The following is a 14,866-nucleotide window of genomic DNA, read 5'->3' as shown; positions in this document are numbered from 1 at the left end:
GAGGTTTGGTCAACATAGTGAAATTTTACACATGTGGTGGTCCTGCCCAAACCTGATTGCATTTTGGTCCAGAATATTTGGTCTCCTTCAAACCTTGTTTCATATAGTAGTCCCTCGGGACCATGGGTGGCCCTCTCCTACCACATGATTCTAGAACTCTTTCTATTTATTGGCTACATATTTGTTTTTGGCTGCCAAACAGACAATAGCCTAACCCCGAAAAAAAAACTGAAGTTCATTTTCAAGAAGTTAAGTAAATCAGTAATTTTAATGCTGGTAATGAGAAACTATCCAGTATTCTCAACTATTTGCAAGCCAATTTTGTTAAAATATGGGACTTCTAGTCTTAGCCGTTTATAGCCCTTTATTTGGACCTTGGGCCTGAGTCCATGGATATACACAGATATACAGAGATGAGGGCATGGCCCCAAAAGCAGGCAGTGTGCGTTCAGGCTCTCACACTCACCCCTACACATCTGTCAGACTTGGATGTGCATGTGTGTCCATACACTTTGTCTCTGTTTATTACCTTCGAATGCCTGCTCATAGCCTCAGAGAGTTTTAGACGCATAAACAACACCCTGTTCACACTGTACAGGCTTCAAGACCCATTGTTACAGAATGTCCTTTTTCTTGTGTTCCTTTTTGCATATTAGCTTGTGTATTTTGTTGTGTTTGGGGGTAGCTTAATAAATTAATGAAAAAAAAGTGGTTAAAAATAGCAACTTAAGCATTTTCACTGAAGGGTACTGCTATGTGTGTTGGGGAAGGGATAGCTGCAGTCCAACTAGGGTAAAGGTGTTCGGAGAGGGGTAGGTTAACTAGGAATAAGACATGGCTGGGAAAGTAGCAGTTTGATGGGGGGGCGGGGGGGGGGGGGTGTCAAGGAGAGGAGTGACTAAACGAGGAAGAGGTGACTGGGAAAGCAGCAGCTTAACAAATGAGCAATAGCTATGATGGGAGCAGTTTGACTAGAGCAAGGACATGGTCAGAAGAGTGAATGGCTGGACTAAAGACCTAACCAGAAGAACAGCAGAAGAAAGCAGGGATGGTGGGGTAAGCAAACCTGCAAGCAAGTGTTGGTCTATCATCGCTCCTGAATTAACAAGCCAGTGGCTTTGTTTACACTACAAGAGAAAAGTCCTATATAAGTATAAATCACAATGTACTCCAGACCTACACTGAGGTTTGGAGCACAGTGGGCTGCATGCTGAGCACCTACAGGAACTTGCTGGGCACCAGGTTAGCACCCCTGTTGGTTTCTTTTTTGCTATCTGTGTCCCATTAGGGGGATTTACCTTCACTTCCTGTCTCATAACTGAAACAGGAAGTGAGAGGAAATCCCTGCAAATTAAGGGAATCTCTTAGGGACCCCCAGGCTAACAGAATTGATGTCCCCACTGGAAGATTTCCATTCTATTACTTTTCTTGGAAGAACCACAAATTTGGAATTTTCTTTACTTTCACTTTTAACGATAACAATAAACAGGAGGAATAGAGAGGATGAATCTCCCTAATAGGGGCACAGACAGCAATAAAAACTGACAAGGGTTCTAATCTGTCTCCACTCCGTCCAAAACTAAAGAAACTTTAAGGTCAATTCTAATGATTTAACATTTCATAAATTAAAATTTTTCTATGTATGATCATATTTTTTTTAGGTGAAAAGTGTTCCAGGTGGCCCTCTAGATGAAACTGCAACTATGATCTACTCAGAAAAGTCACAGAATCCTGTCAAGGCCCTGAGCAATAGCAGCATCTACAAGCCACCAAGGCATGAATTTGAAGAAAGAGTTAACAGCCCACTCACCAGCAGGTATGTGTTCGATGTGTGAGTACAATAAAGACTGGATATCCTTTCATTTTGTAAATATCAATATAGTCATCAATTTTTTGTAGTCTTTTTACATTCGCACTTTTTGGAAAATCATCCTCATCCAAATGGAGAGCTTTAAAACTGTGCTGTCAGATTCAAATTGTAGGGCAAAAGTGGCATTAAAAAATAGCTGTGACCGGGTCGGCTTGGAACTGCGCATGCGCAGTTCTGGAGCTTGCCGAGCCGATCTGGTATTAGGCTGGCGGGTGGATTTTACAGAGGCTGTGCAACGTGCTACTGGCTCAGGTGAGTGATGTCATGTCTTTAAAAACAGTAACCTGGAGGCTGAGCACGCGGAACGGAGGAGCCCTCATGGTGGCCTGTCCAGGCAATTCAGAGTCCATGGGGACGGAGTGACAGCCCAGCCGATGGTGACAGGAGGTGATGGTTGCAGCAGGTGATGGTGACAGATGATAATTGCAGCAGGGGGTGATGGCAGCAGGTGATGGTGACAGGTGATGGTTGCACAAGGTGATGGTGGCAGGGGGTGATGGTTGTGGCAGGGGGTGATGGTGGCAAGGGGTGATGGTGGCAGGGGGATGATGGTTGTGGCAGGGGGTGATGGTTGTGGCAGGGGGTGATGGTGGCAGAGGGTGATGGTAGCAGCAGGTGATGGTGGCAGGGGGTTATGGTTGTGGCAGAGGGTGATGGTTGCAGCAGGTGATGGTGACAACGGGTGATGGTTGTGGCAGGGGTGATGGTTGCAGCAAGTGATGGTGGCAGGGGGTGATGGTTGCAGCAGGTGATGGTGACAGGTGATGCTGACAGGGGGTGATGGTGGCAGGTGATAGTGGCAGGGGGTGATGGTTGCAGCAGGTGATGGTGGCAGGGGGTTATGGTTGCAGCAGGTGATGGTGGCAGGGGGTGATGGTTGCAGCAGGTGATGGTGGAAGGGGGTGATGGTTGCAGTCGGTGATGGTTGCAGCAGGTGATGGTGGAAGGGGGTGATGGTTGTGGCAGTGGGTGATGGTTGTGGCAGAGGGTGATGGTGGCAGGGGGTGATGGTTGTGGCAGGGGGTGATGGTTGTGGCAGGGGGTGATGGTGGCAGCAGGTGATGGTTGCAGCAGGTGATGGTGGCAGGGAGAGATGGTTGTGGCAGAGGGTGATGGTGACAGCAGGTGATGGTGATGGTGGCAGGGTTAGGTGGTTGCAGCAGGTGATGATGGCAGGGAGTGAGGGTTGCAGCAGGTGATGGAAGCAGGGGGTTATGGTGGAGGCAGGGGGTGATGGTGACAGGTGATGGAGGTGATGGTGGCAGGGGGTGATGGTGGCAGGTGATGTGGGTGATGGTGACAGGAGGTGTTTAGAATTGGGGACATAAATTCTGGTGATCCTAGGGATTTCCCCTCACTTTCTGTGGTGGTTATGGAACAGAAGTGAAGGGGAAATCTCTCCAGTTGGACATTAGTGACAAAAACTGATGGACTAAATAATCCACCCTTATTATATTGAAGTTAACAAAAATATGTTTATTTTTACCTTAATATCTACCTCAAATCACATTGCTATTTGCCTAGTGTACTTGTTTGTAGCCTAAATACTGAAATTTGCACTTAAAAATAAAATTTTGTAAAATGCCAGTAAAAAGTTGGCCTTGCCAGTAAATTTTGGGTGTCGTGCCAGTAAATTTCAATCTGGTAGGTTGGCAACACTGCTTTTAGAGGTGAATGATCCAGAATAGTATTAAATAGTATTAATTTAGAACACAACCAGGCAAGAATACCTAATTTCTTTTACAAATAATGAAGATCAGTTAAAAAAAAAAGTGCATATTTGTATGTTTTCTCTATTAACACAGAATAAAGAAGTCCAATTCCAGCCAGTGTTGGGTACAGTGGGGAAGTATTAGAACCTCTGTTGCGTTTAATTGCTGTATGTGTCTCCATTAGGGCCATTTTATCCTCACTTAAAAACATTTTGTTATCCTGACAATCCCCTTAATGGGGAGACAGGAAAAAGATCCTTTATGGTTTTCTAACCCTTCTGCTCACCACTGAAATGTATTTATTGCTGGATGTGTTTCCATTTGACATATTTATAACACAGTTATAAAACTTGAAAAATACTCTATCCCTTCCTCAGACAAAACTAGCTAGAAGTGGGCTTTAACCAATGCCTTGTAAATGTAAAATGCATGTGGCATTTGATTCTGTCTATCATCTGAGCACTTAAAAAAAAAAAGTGAAATTAGTTTATCTGGCTGATATGTACAAAAGTGTACCTAAGTACATCTAAAATCTCTAATGTCATAATAAAGTGCTGTAGATTAAGCTTTTCTTCAAGGGATCTTCAGAATGTGGGGATCCATTGTGTTAAAGTAGAACTATAGGTAAAACTGTTTTTTTCATTTTGGATAGAGCAAAGGAGGGTTATAACCCCTGTCAGATTTTTTGTCACCATATGTGTTTTGATGCGGAGAGCTACCATCACTTCCTGTCCCATAGCCAAACAGGAAGTGAGAATACCTGCAAATTAAGGGAATCCCTTGGGGATCACCAAGTCACTGGAACTAGTATACTCACTGGAAGAGTTCCCCTCTATTACTTTTTTGGGGACAACCCAAAATGTGGGGTTTTCTTTTACTTTCACTTTCAATGATAATGGTAACAGGACAAATAGGGAGGGTGAATCTCCTTAACGGGGGAACAGACAGCAATAAAATCTGAATAATAAAAGAGAAATCCAGCGCTGACCAAAAAGGACCCAAAGCTAAACTGCTAGCAAGCACAAAAGGCTAATTCAAAACAAAACCTCAGAAAGATAAACATAGGGAAAGTGCTGCACAATTTAAAAGTCCATATAGCATATATCATAAACTCCCAGTGGGTGCTGGTATAGATGAAACACTTGTAGTGCAGGTGACACACATATGATGGATATCTGATAGGTGCCAGTGATCCCTCCACCGCAAACAGATGGCCTCTCACCTCAATGTCTCGACCTGAGTCAGGTCACAGAGCGGGGGTCAGTAAACAGCTGACACTGCGATCCAGCCAAAATCACCACAGAAAGCCGCTCCCGGTTCTGTCCCAGTCAGTACATGAAATTAGGTAACAAAAAAGAGGGATCTAGTGCTCTCTGTTTTAACATTTATTGGAGTATAAAAAGTAGATAATACACTTACATTGAAGAGCACTCAAAGCCAAGTGCCGGCATAAACACATGCAAAGTGTCGTAAATAGATGGCCGCGGGTGACGTCATGCAAGCAGCTGACCCCTGTACGCGTTACGTCCAAGGTGGGACTTCATCAGCGTGGGGCAAGGTGCGCCCAGACAGCCCGCTCGTGAAATATGTAACTATAGCAACCAACAATGAGCCAATCACGGGACTGCACACACTGATCAGATGACCGACTCTGTTGTGACAACATCCCGACAGGCTGAAACTGAAAGTAAATCAACAAGACCAATGCTGCTGTGCAAATGGTTGTCTATAATGGCGCAAATATAATTAAAATTACATATAGGGATGACAATCACTTCTAGACTGGGTCAATACCTCGATTTCTTTTTGCAACCACTTGTTACCAACACCAAAGCTTACTTACGGGACACCAAACAGATTCTCCAGATTTTGTAAACCCTCCCATGTACTCCTTCGAGCATATTGATCACTGCTGATGTGGCTGCTGTGTGTGACTTTATACTGTGTGTGACTTTATACTATTATTGATCACAAGGAAGCTCTCACCTCAGTTCAATGGGCCTATGCAAATACTGATTTATCTACGGATCACATTGCTTTTCTATTAGATAGCCTTGAGTTTTGTCTTTTGAATAATTACTTTTGGTTTAGTGGCGAGTACTTCTTACAGATGCGTGGGGTGGCTATGGGCGCACGTTTTGCTCCCAGTGTGGCCAACCTTTTTATGGCCCACTGGGAGGACGATGTGGTTTTCCATTACCCTCCCCCCCAGTTATTATGTTATAAGAGGTACATTGACGATCTAATAATGGTTTGGGAGGGTGATATGACCAGTCTCCAGTTGTTCATGGATAAACTTAATAGTAATACTAAAAATATCAAGTTGACGTGGACCATTGAACATCATCAGATCACTTTTTTAGACCTTGAAATTTTTAAGAGTGATAATGGTTTCCAGACCAGAAACCATTTTAAAGCCACTGACCGGAATGCCTACATTCCATTAACCAGTTGCCATCATAGGTCATGGCTCTGTAACATTCCCAGAGGTCAATTTATCCGCCTTAGGCGGAATTGTACCTCTGAGGAAGATTTTTTTACTACAATCTCAGGTTTTGGCAGCTAGGTTCAATGAGAAAGGGTACGCACAATCTCTGATTAATTCTGAAACTGAGAAGGTTAGACTCACAGACAGGAGTACTATTGTGGCAGATAAGATGAGGACCAATGATGTTGAGGATAATACGGCTGGTTATAAAATTGTATTGGATTACAATATCCAATACAAGAAACTAGAAAGAATCATAGTTAAACACTGGCCTATACTCAAAGGAGATAGGACCTTGGGAAGAATCCTCCCCCAATACCCTAAGTTTATTTACCGTAAAGCACCGTCACTTCGTGATCGGCTGGCACCTGGAGTAGTAGATCCACCCAAAATGGCGGACAACAGGCTGTTTAGCTTCTTGTCTGGCTTTTATGTGTGTGGCAGATGTGCCACCTGTAAGAATTCCAGTAGAAACATTAAGAAACGTAAGGAATTCGTTGCAAATGTTACTAAAAAATGCTATTGGATTAAAAACCTTATTACATGCACATCTTTTGGGGTGGTCTATATGCTTGAATGTGATTGCGGCCTGCAGTATGTAGGCCGCACCTCAAGAGCTCTACATGTGTGTATAGGTGAACATATTAGCAACATCAAAAGGGGTGTGACGACCCATAGTGTTTCAAGACATTTCAGAACCTGTCATCAAAGAGACCCCAAATGTCTTAAATTTTGGGGTATTGAAAAAGTTCCCCGCCACTGGAGAGGTGGACATTATATTAGACAGTTGAGTCGTCGTGAATCCTTCTGGATTTACGAAACCAAAGTTATGTCACCAGCAGGAATGAATGTAGATTTCGATCTCAACTGCTTCATCTCTAATAGATAGTGGAGTTTTTTGTGTCTTGGGTAGTCCCGCCCACTCCTGTCTCATTTATTTCATTTTTGTTTTTTAATTTTATATTTGTTTCTTAATTTTATATTTCTATATATTATACCTTATTTTTTATTTTTCATTTAATGTAGGTTTTATATTTTATTGACTTGTCGCTGAGATGGCCGTGGATGATGTCTATTTTTATGATAATATTTTAGTAATATGCTGTATTGGATTGTACTTTTTGCTTTTATTTATATATGAGAATGGCGTTTCTATATATTACTTTTCCTTTTTTCTTTTTCCTTTGTGTAATACTGATTTTATCATATATGAGGATTGTTATCCCTATATGTAATTTTAATTATATTTGCTCCATTATAGACAACCATTTGCACAGCAGCATTGGTCTTGTTGATTTACTTTCAGTTTCAGCCTGTCGGGATGTTGTTACAACAGAGCCGGTCATCTGATCAGTGTGTGCAGTCCCGTGATTGGCTCATTGTTGGTTGCTATAGTTACATATATCACGAGCGGGCCCTCTGCGTGCACCTTGCCCCACGCTGATGAAGTCCTGCCTTGGACGTAACGCGTACGGGGGTCAGGTGCTTGCATGACGTCACCCGCGGCAATGTCGTACGACACTTTGAATGTGTTTATGCCGGCACTCGGCTTTGAGTGCTCTTCAATGTAAGTGTATTATCTACTTTTTATACTTCAATAAATGTTAAAACAGAGAGCACTAGATCCCTCTTTTTTGTTACCTAATTTCATGTACTGACTGGGACAGACCCGGGAGCGGCTTTCTGTGGTGATTTTGCCTGGATTCCAGTGTCAGCTGTTTACTGACCCCTGCTCTGTGACCTGTCTCAGGTCAAAGCATTGAGGTGAGAGGCCATCTGTTTGTGGTGGAGGGATCACTGGCACCTATCAGATATCCATCATATGTGTGTCACCTGCACTACAAGTGTTTCATCTATACCAGCACCCACTGGGAGTTTATGATATATGCTATATGGACTTTTAAATTGCGCAGCACTTTCTCTATGTTTAGCAATAAAATCTGTCAAGCATTTTAATCCCTCTCCCCTCTATCCAAAACTAAAAAAAAGTTTTTCCTTTAGTTATACTTTAATATATGAAAGTAGTTTGATTCCTAGGATTGTATAGTATAGTAATTTTGAATTTCTATTTTAGTGGGTTTTTTTGCCAGTTTAACTACAGTAAGCATATGCAGTGTTTAAAGCAGCTACAGTATATACCCGCTTTTTTGCAGTTTGTTTAATTTTAATTCTCATGTAAAGGATACAATGTTTGTATTTTGCAAACTTATTTTGTTTTTGATAAATACCCTTTTTTTTTTCCTGCCATTTTCGCTTGTGGCCGCTTAGGCGAATGGCGTATTATGAATAGCCCCTGGGATTCCTGGGATTGAAGACAACAATATCCCAGGAGTCTTTGGGCATCCTTAGCTTTGTACATCGCAATATTTCCATAGCGTTATAGGAGGAGTTTGGCTTCTGGTTCCTCTGTTATTGACAAGTTGCCATAGCAACAGGGTGGGAACTTCCATCGATGCCGCCATTGCAGTGGCAACTTGTCAACATGGTGCACCATGTGATTACTGCGCAGGCGAGAGAACTAGATCCAGCTGCACAAAATCCACTAAAGAAACAAGCTGTGGCTTCAGGTACCCACAGATGAAATGGCCATCGTTAGAATTTGCTCAGGAGGAATACTACTACATATCTGGCAAGTGAAAAACTACTTTTTAACCCCTTCGCGCTGAACGTACGCATATATACGTCCTCGGCTTTCGGGGGTTATACCGGGATGATGCCCGCGGCTGCAGACATCATCCTGGTACCATTTTTTAGAGCCGGCGATCGGCTTTCCAGGGATAACAACCGATGCAGCTAAAAGCCGCTCGGTTGTTATCCCGGAGGAGCAGGAGGGGACACCAGGAGACCCGATCCGTGATCCGGCACTTCCGGCGTCTAGCCATAGACTGGAACAAAGCCGTAAATGCTTTGTTCCAGTCTCCTGAATGTAAACACGGAAGCGACGTCACAACGTCACTTCCGGTTTACTCGGCTGCCAATGGCGCCGGATTTAAAAATATATACAGTATTCAGAATCACCGTTTTCGGCGATCTGAATACTCTGAAGTGCAATGGAAGGATTGGAGGTCTTTTAGACCCCCGAACCCTCCATAAAGAGTACCTCTCACCACCTAGTACTGTCACAAGGGATGTTTACATTCCTTGTGACAGCAATAAAAGTGATCAAAACTTTTTTTTTTTTTTTAAACACAATTTAATAATATAAAAATAAATAAAATAAATAAGAGAAAACATTTTTTAAAGCGCCCCCGTCCCCGCAAGCTCACGCAGCAAAGAAAACGCATACAGAAGTCGCTCTCACATATGTAAATGGTTTTCAAATCACACATGTGAGGTATTGCCGTTATTGTCAGAGCGAGAGCAAGAATTCTAGCACTAGACCTCTTCTGTAACTCTAACCTGGTAACTGTAAAAAAAATGTAACGCGTCGCCTATGGAGATTTTTAGTTACCGTAGTTTGTCGCCATTCCTCGAGTGCGTGCAATTATAAAGTGTGACATGTTTGGTATCTATTTACTCGGCGTAACATCATCTTTCACATTATACAAAAAAATTGGGCTAACTTTACTGTTTCGTTTTTTTTTTAAATTCATGAAATTGTCCTTTTTCCCCAAAAGTTGCGTTTAAAACACCGCTACACAAATACCGTGTGACATAAAATATTGCAACAATCGCTATTTATTCTCTAGATTCTCTGCTACTCTGGTAATATGTATATATATATATATATATGTTTGGGGGTTCTAAGTAATTTTCTAGCAAAAAATACGGATTTTAACTTGTAAACACCAAATGTCAGAAATAGGCTTAGGCATGAAAGGGTTAATGTAAAAGACTATCCTAAAATGCTGCCTAACAATACCAAGGATGTCTTTATTAAAAATGATGGTAGCAGACTGTAGCTCCTATTTAAATCTAGTCTACTGTATGCCAACCTATTGACTCTGACCAGTTCCAGGACAATGTTCACATTTATTCTCACCCCTTTTATACTGTCATTTTTTTATGCTATTACAGCCCACCTATATCAGTTTCTGAGACCCAGGAGCAGAGCACAAGTAGACCTCCAGTCCGCAGGGGTCGTAGATGGAGGAGGAATCCAGAACTTGATGAGTCTCAGTATGAGACAGATTATACAACAGCATTTGAATCTGGAGATGACAGAGATGAAGATGAATGGGGCAGGTAAGCGCATTAAATAACTGGAACCAAGCGGATAAAAAGCAGAAGTGGAGTGGAAAAAAGGCAGAGGAAGGCAGAGGATAAATTCTATAGGGTTGTTCCTTCCAGAACTGAAACTAGTGAGTGAAAAACAAGGGCTCTAGCTGTCATATTACTCAGGAGGAGCCTGTATTTATTGGACAAAGTACACTTTTTCCAATAGATTCAAAAGCTCTGAAATTTTCAGCAGAGCTTTTCATTGTAAAGCTCAAAGCTTCCATTAGGGTAATATGATTAGCCTTTGGAAAGCATATTTTCAAAGAGGAGATCTGAGTAGATACGCATAAGCCCACAGTACAAGTGTGTGTTGTGTTAAAGCGGAACGTTACTCATAACAACTTGATAAAAAAATAATGTTCTTTAGCAAGGAACATACATTCCACATAATTATGCTACCAAAATTAGTGTAGCACGACCCCCTAAGAAGCAGCTTAGATTTATCTGCTCATCTGCACTGCCATGACCTAATGAACATTCCAACTCACCTGACACTCTGGGTTCAGACATCTTTGTACCACTTCAAAGCAATAAATCAGACAACTCTGTGCGTTTGTAATTTGATAATGTTTACTAGGACAGTTCAAAGAAGATATTTTCACAGGATGTAATAGATCAGCTGAGTTTTGGGCAACAGCGCCAACTCAGCAAAGGAATTCCTCCCAATAACACAAGTCAAGATATGATATTTGCAGGTAAACAGTCTATTAAATAAACACATGTACAAAGGATTACTGCTTGCACCTGAAAGAATAAACAAGGTTAACTAGTTATACTGAACACTTCTAATAGGGGAAAACCCCACCCAGCCTATAAACGTTAAACCCTAGTGAGAGGTCAGACTTAGTGGCAATAGCAATAGGGCCCTTAAAGCGATAATGACAGCAATGTCCCCGCTGCAGATCTGATGGTGTTTACTGTTACGTAGGAGCTTGTTAATTGTATCCAATAAGGTGTTATAGCAAGCGATAAGATTTCTTGAAATGGTAGAAGCTAAAGGTGTCTACGCACAGTGTTCAAGATAGATTCAGTAAAGTATTCCCAAGGTAAAGATGTCTATGCAAAGTGTCCCAGTGAAACCATAAGAAAGGATTTGTAAAGGCGGGTGATTGCTCTCTCACGTTGACCAGGCCAATTTAATCCCTTCCGGACAGCAGCCCCTGAAGCGACTCACGTGCAGCGGATCTGCCGTTCTGATCTCTTGATGCGAAGCATAGAACAAAAGATGGCAGGTGACCGAAGTGGTGCTGGATGGATGTCTGACGAACAGCAAACAGCGATAGGCCCTTCTCATTCGGGTTGGAATGTTTACACCGCATGGTAGGCCACAAACTCTCTCTCCATGCACGGAGAGGTCCTTCTCACGTCAGGCCCAGGAGGAAGAGAGCACAGGACAAGGCTTTGGCTTCTTAAATAGTTCTTCCCAGCAATCTCTCCGATGGCAGCAAAGACCCCTGGGATGTGTAGTACAGGCACAGGGTCATGCAAAGCAATTATTAGTCTGTAGAACTACTCGTCCCACAATCCCTTTAACTTGGCTCAGTAATATGATGTCAATTGATAACACTGAGCACTAGAGGGACATGCAATGCATAGAAATACCTGTGGAACACTGTACTTTATAATTGTAGTCTACATTGCTACATTAGTGTGTGCTGTAAATCGCCTCCAGCATTGCTCCTGATTCCTCTTGCTGGAGGCTGTCATTTTGCAGAAGCCCAGAGCCCCTGAACAGCAGTAAATCGTAAAGCAGAATTAAACGATTTAACAGTTTCAAATACAGTTACAGTCCCGTTTTTTTAACGAATTTAGACAAATTTGGAAATTCAAAATTCGGAAACTTGAAAATTATAAAATTCTAAATTCAAGCTTCCTTGGCTGTAAAGGATATCAGGGTTTAATACCGATTTAAAGACCCCTTTCACACTGAGGCGCTCAAAAACTGGCCATAAAATGTCAGGTGTTTTTGCAGGGCTTTTGCTGGGCTTTAGCGCCATTTTTTCAGCACTTTTGTGGCATTAGCGGTGCACTTTTTTTGAGGTCATGTGACAACGTGACCTTAAAAGAAAAGAAAAAAGAGCCATTTCGCGGCTCTCTGGAAGCGCTTCCCATTAATTTCAATGGACAGGGGCGTATTTGAGGCTCTTTTTAAAGAGCTCCAAACTTGCCCCAAAGATGCTGCTTGCAGGACCTTTTGCACCACCCCGCCGGCGCACCGTCCCAGTGTGAAAGCCATCAATTGAAATGAATGGGAAGCAATTTTCAGGCGCTATTTTTAGCGCAAAAGCGCATGAAAAGTGCCTCAGTGTGAAAGGGGTCTAAGGCTGTCAGAAGATCAGCCTCTACAAACGTGGCAGTGCCTAAAACTGCTTAAAAATGGAGAGCAATTGAGCATGTGCAGAGGAGAGTGAAACAGTGTATTATTGGATTTTAAACAGTACAGGCACTTATTTTAAATTTTTTTACATAGCTATACCTGCAAAAGGGACCAGTCTGAAGTGATCTATCAGGACTTCATTTTCTAAAGTTCCACTTTATTAAAAGATAATCAGTATTGAATGTTGTCCATGACAGGGCATTGAGGTGCAGAATTTTTTTCTCCTCCTAATACATTGTAAATGTCATGTCCTCAACTCCCCAGGCATTAATAAACACATATATAAAACAAAATGAACAGATTTTCAAAATGAAATCTGGAGACCCCCTACTGAGCCTGTCCATTCTTAACCACACTTATAAAATCCCACCCCCACTAATAAACCCTGTATTTACTGTATATACTGTATTACTCTGAACATATAAGCCCAGGTCTTTGTACTGTACCCACAACATACCACCGTCACTGGGGAAAGAAGAAATGCCAGCATCAGTTTAAGGAAAAAATGCCTGTGTCGGTAGTGGCAATGGAAGTAAAAAAATGTCCCTGCATAGGTGTCAGTGGGAGGAAAAAAAACAAGCAGTACAAAGGGTGGGGCAGATGATGGTGTGGACAGGCCATACAGGAGGGGTAGTTGATTATGGGAACAGACAGTACATGGGGGCAGTTGATAGTGGGGGACAGGTAGTACAGATGGTTCAGCTGATGGTAGGGAACAGCAGTACAGAGGGAGGCAGTTGATGGTTGGTACTTGTCAATTTTGGTAAATATGGGCGCCGATGAGATGACTTCACAGCTCCCTGGTATTCATTACTGTTGTTGGACCCTCCACTGTACAGAAAAGCACCGGAGCTATGTGGTCTAAAATCTAAAAAAAAAAAAACAATTAAAAAACAGTAGAAAGTGATTTATTACAAAATGTATACAGGGTGGATCAGTAATAAGGGTGAAAAACATATAACTGGTGAGGTATTGTGATACTTTTCCTTCTACTTTAATAATTGTTGGGATTTAGATTGAAATATTTAAAGCTCAGCTCTGGGATGACTCTTCCCCCCTCTGACTGATTGCTGAGAAAAAAAAGTCTTTTTAAAACCCAGTTTTCACTTACTTTAGGCTTTCATTCAGAACAGATCCTTCTCTTCTCAGTTCACTTCCTGCTGGTGTCCTCCATCCAGGTACCTACCTCACTGTCTGTGTGGTGTGGACAGTTCCCATTAGCTGTCCACCAGAGGGATTCACTCAGGATCCAGAAGACTACTGACATTGGGCAGAGGATAGTCAAGGGGACCAAACAGTGAAAGCCCATCTGTGGCGCTGGATTAGTGGTTCCCACAGGCAGAAATGGTGTCAGCGAAGGACCTGGATTCCCCCATCCAGGTCCCTCGCTGATTTTTCCTCTCCTCCTGACTTAGGTAATTATTTATTTTATTTATTCATTACAGGTATTTATATAGCGCTGTCAATTTTACACAATTCTTTACATGTATATTAGTCAATCACATCCATCTCTGTCCTCAAGGAGCTTACAATCTAAGGTCCCTAACTCACATACTGTACATACACATACTAGGGTCAATTTAGACGTGCCAATTAACCTACCAGCATGTCTTTGGAGTGTGGGAGAAAACTGGAGTACACAGAGGAAACCAATGCATGCATAGGGAGAACATGCAGACTCCATGCAGGTAGTGCCACAGTTGGAATTTGAACCGACAACCCTAGTGCTGCTAGGCAGAAGTGTGGCTATAATTCACTGGGTAAGAAAAACTAAACACCTGGCAGGATGGGTTAGAGGGGGCTGGGAGCTAGGGATGATAGGGAGATGGGAGCCCGGAGCTGGGTCTAATAATGCTTTATGACCTTGAACACTGTGTTAGTAATCGTTTAGGTGTAATCACTTTTCCCACAGTATCATTCTGAATGTTATTTTGTTGATTGTTGTATTATTATTATTTTAAAACAGTTTTTGCTATAGATTGTTTGTATGTAATTTTGGTTCCCCAATCTATGGATTTTCTGGTCCATGTTTACCTGTCATCCACCCCTTCATTTTGGGAAGTATTTATGGGAGGTAGTAGACCAGAGGCTTTGACTATGACTAACACCAGGATTAGCTGGGTCTACCCTTGTTTTAGATTGGTATGTATCAATAAATATTTTTAACATGTGGATAGAATGCTGGCTATTAGGACTTGTAT

General features: G+C 42.2%; 1 protein-coding gene across 1 annotated transcript in view; it reads left to right on the top strand.

Moving 5' to 3' along the window:
• LOC141103501 (occludin-like) overlaps positions 1 to 14,866 on the top strand; it is a 143,227-nt gene that overhangs the window by 93,548 nt on the left and 34,813 nt on the right. The window contains exons 5-6 of the mRNA XM_073593168.1: positions 1,662 to 1,816; positions 10,088 to 10,255. Of these exons, the coding sequence (XP_073449269.1) occupies positions 1,662 to 1,816; positions 10,088 to 10,255 (323 nt within the window). The remainder of the gene's footprint in view (positions 1 to 1,661; positions 1,817 to 10,087; positions 10,256 to 14,866) is intronic.

Source organism: Aquarana catesbeiana, linkage group LG01 (genome assembly GCF_042186555.1).
Source record: "Aquarana catesbeiana isolate 2022-GZ linkage group LG01, ASM4218655v1, whole genome shotgun sequence".
NCBI classification, from domain to species: Eukaryota; Metazoa; Chordata; class Amphibia; order Anura; family Ranidae; genus Aquarana; species Aquarana catesbeiana.
The sequence above is the reverse complement of the archived record's forward strand: the minus strand, read 5'-3'. Positions and strand labels throughout refer to the sequence as shown.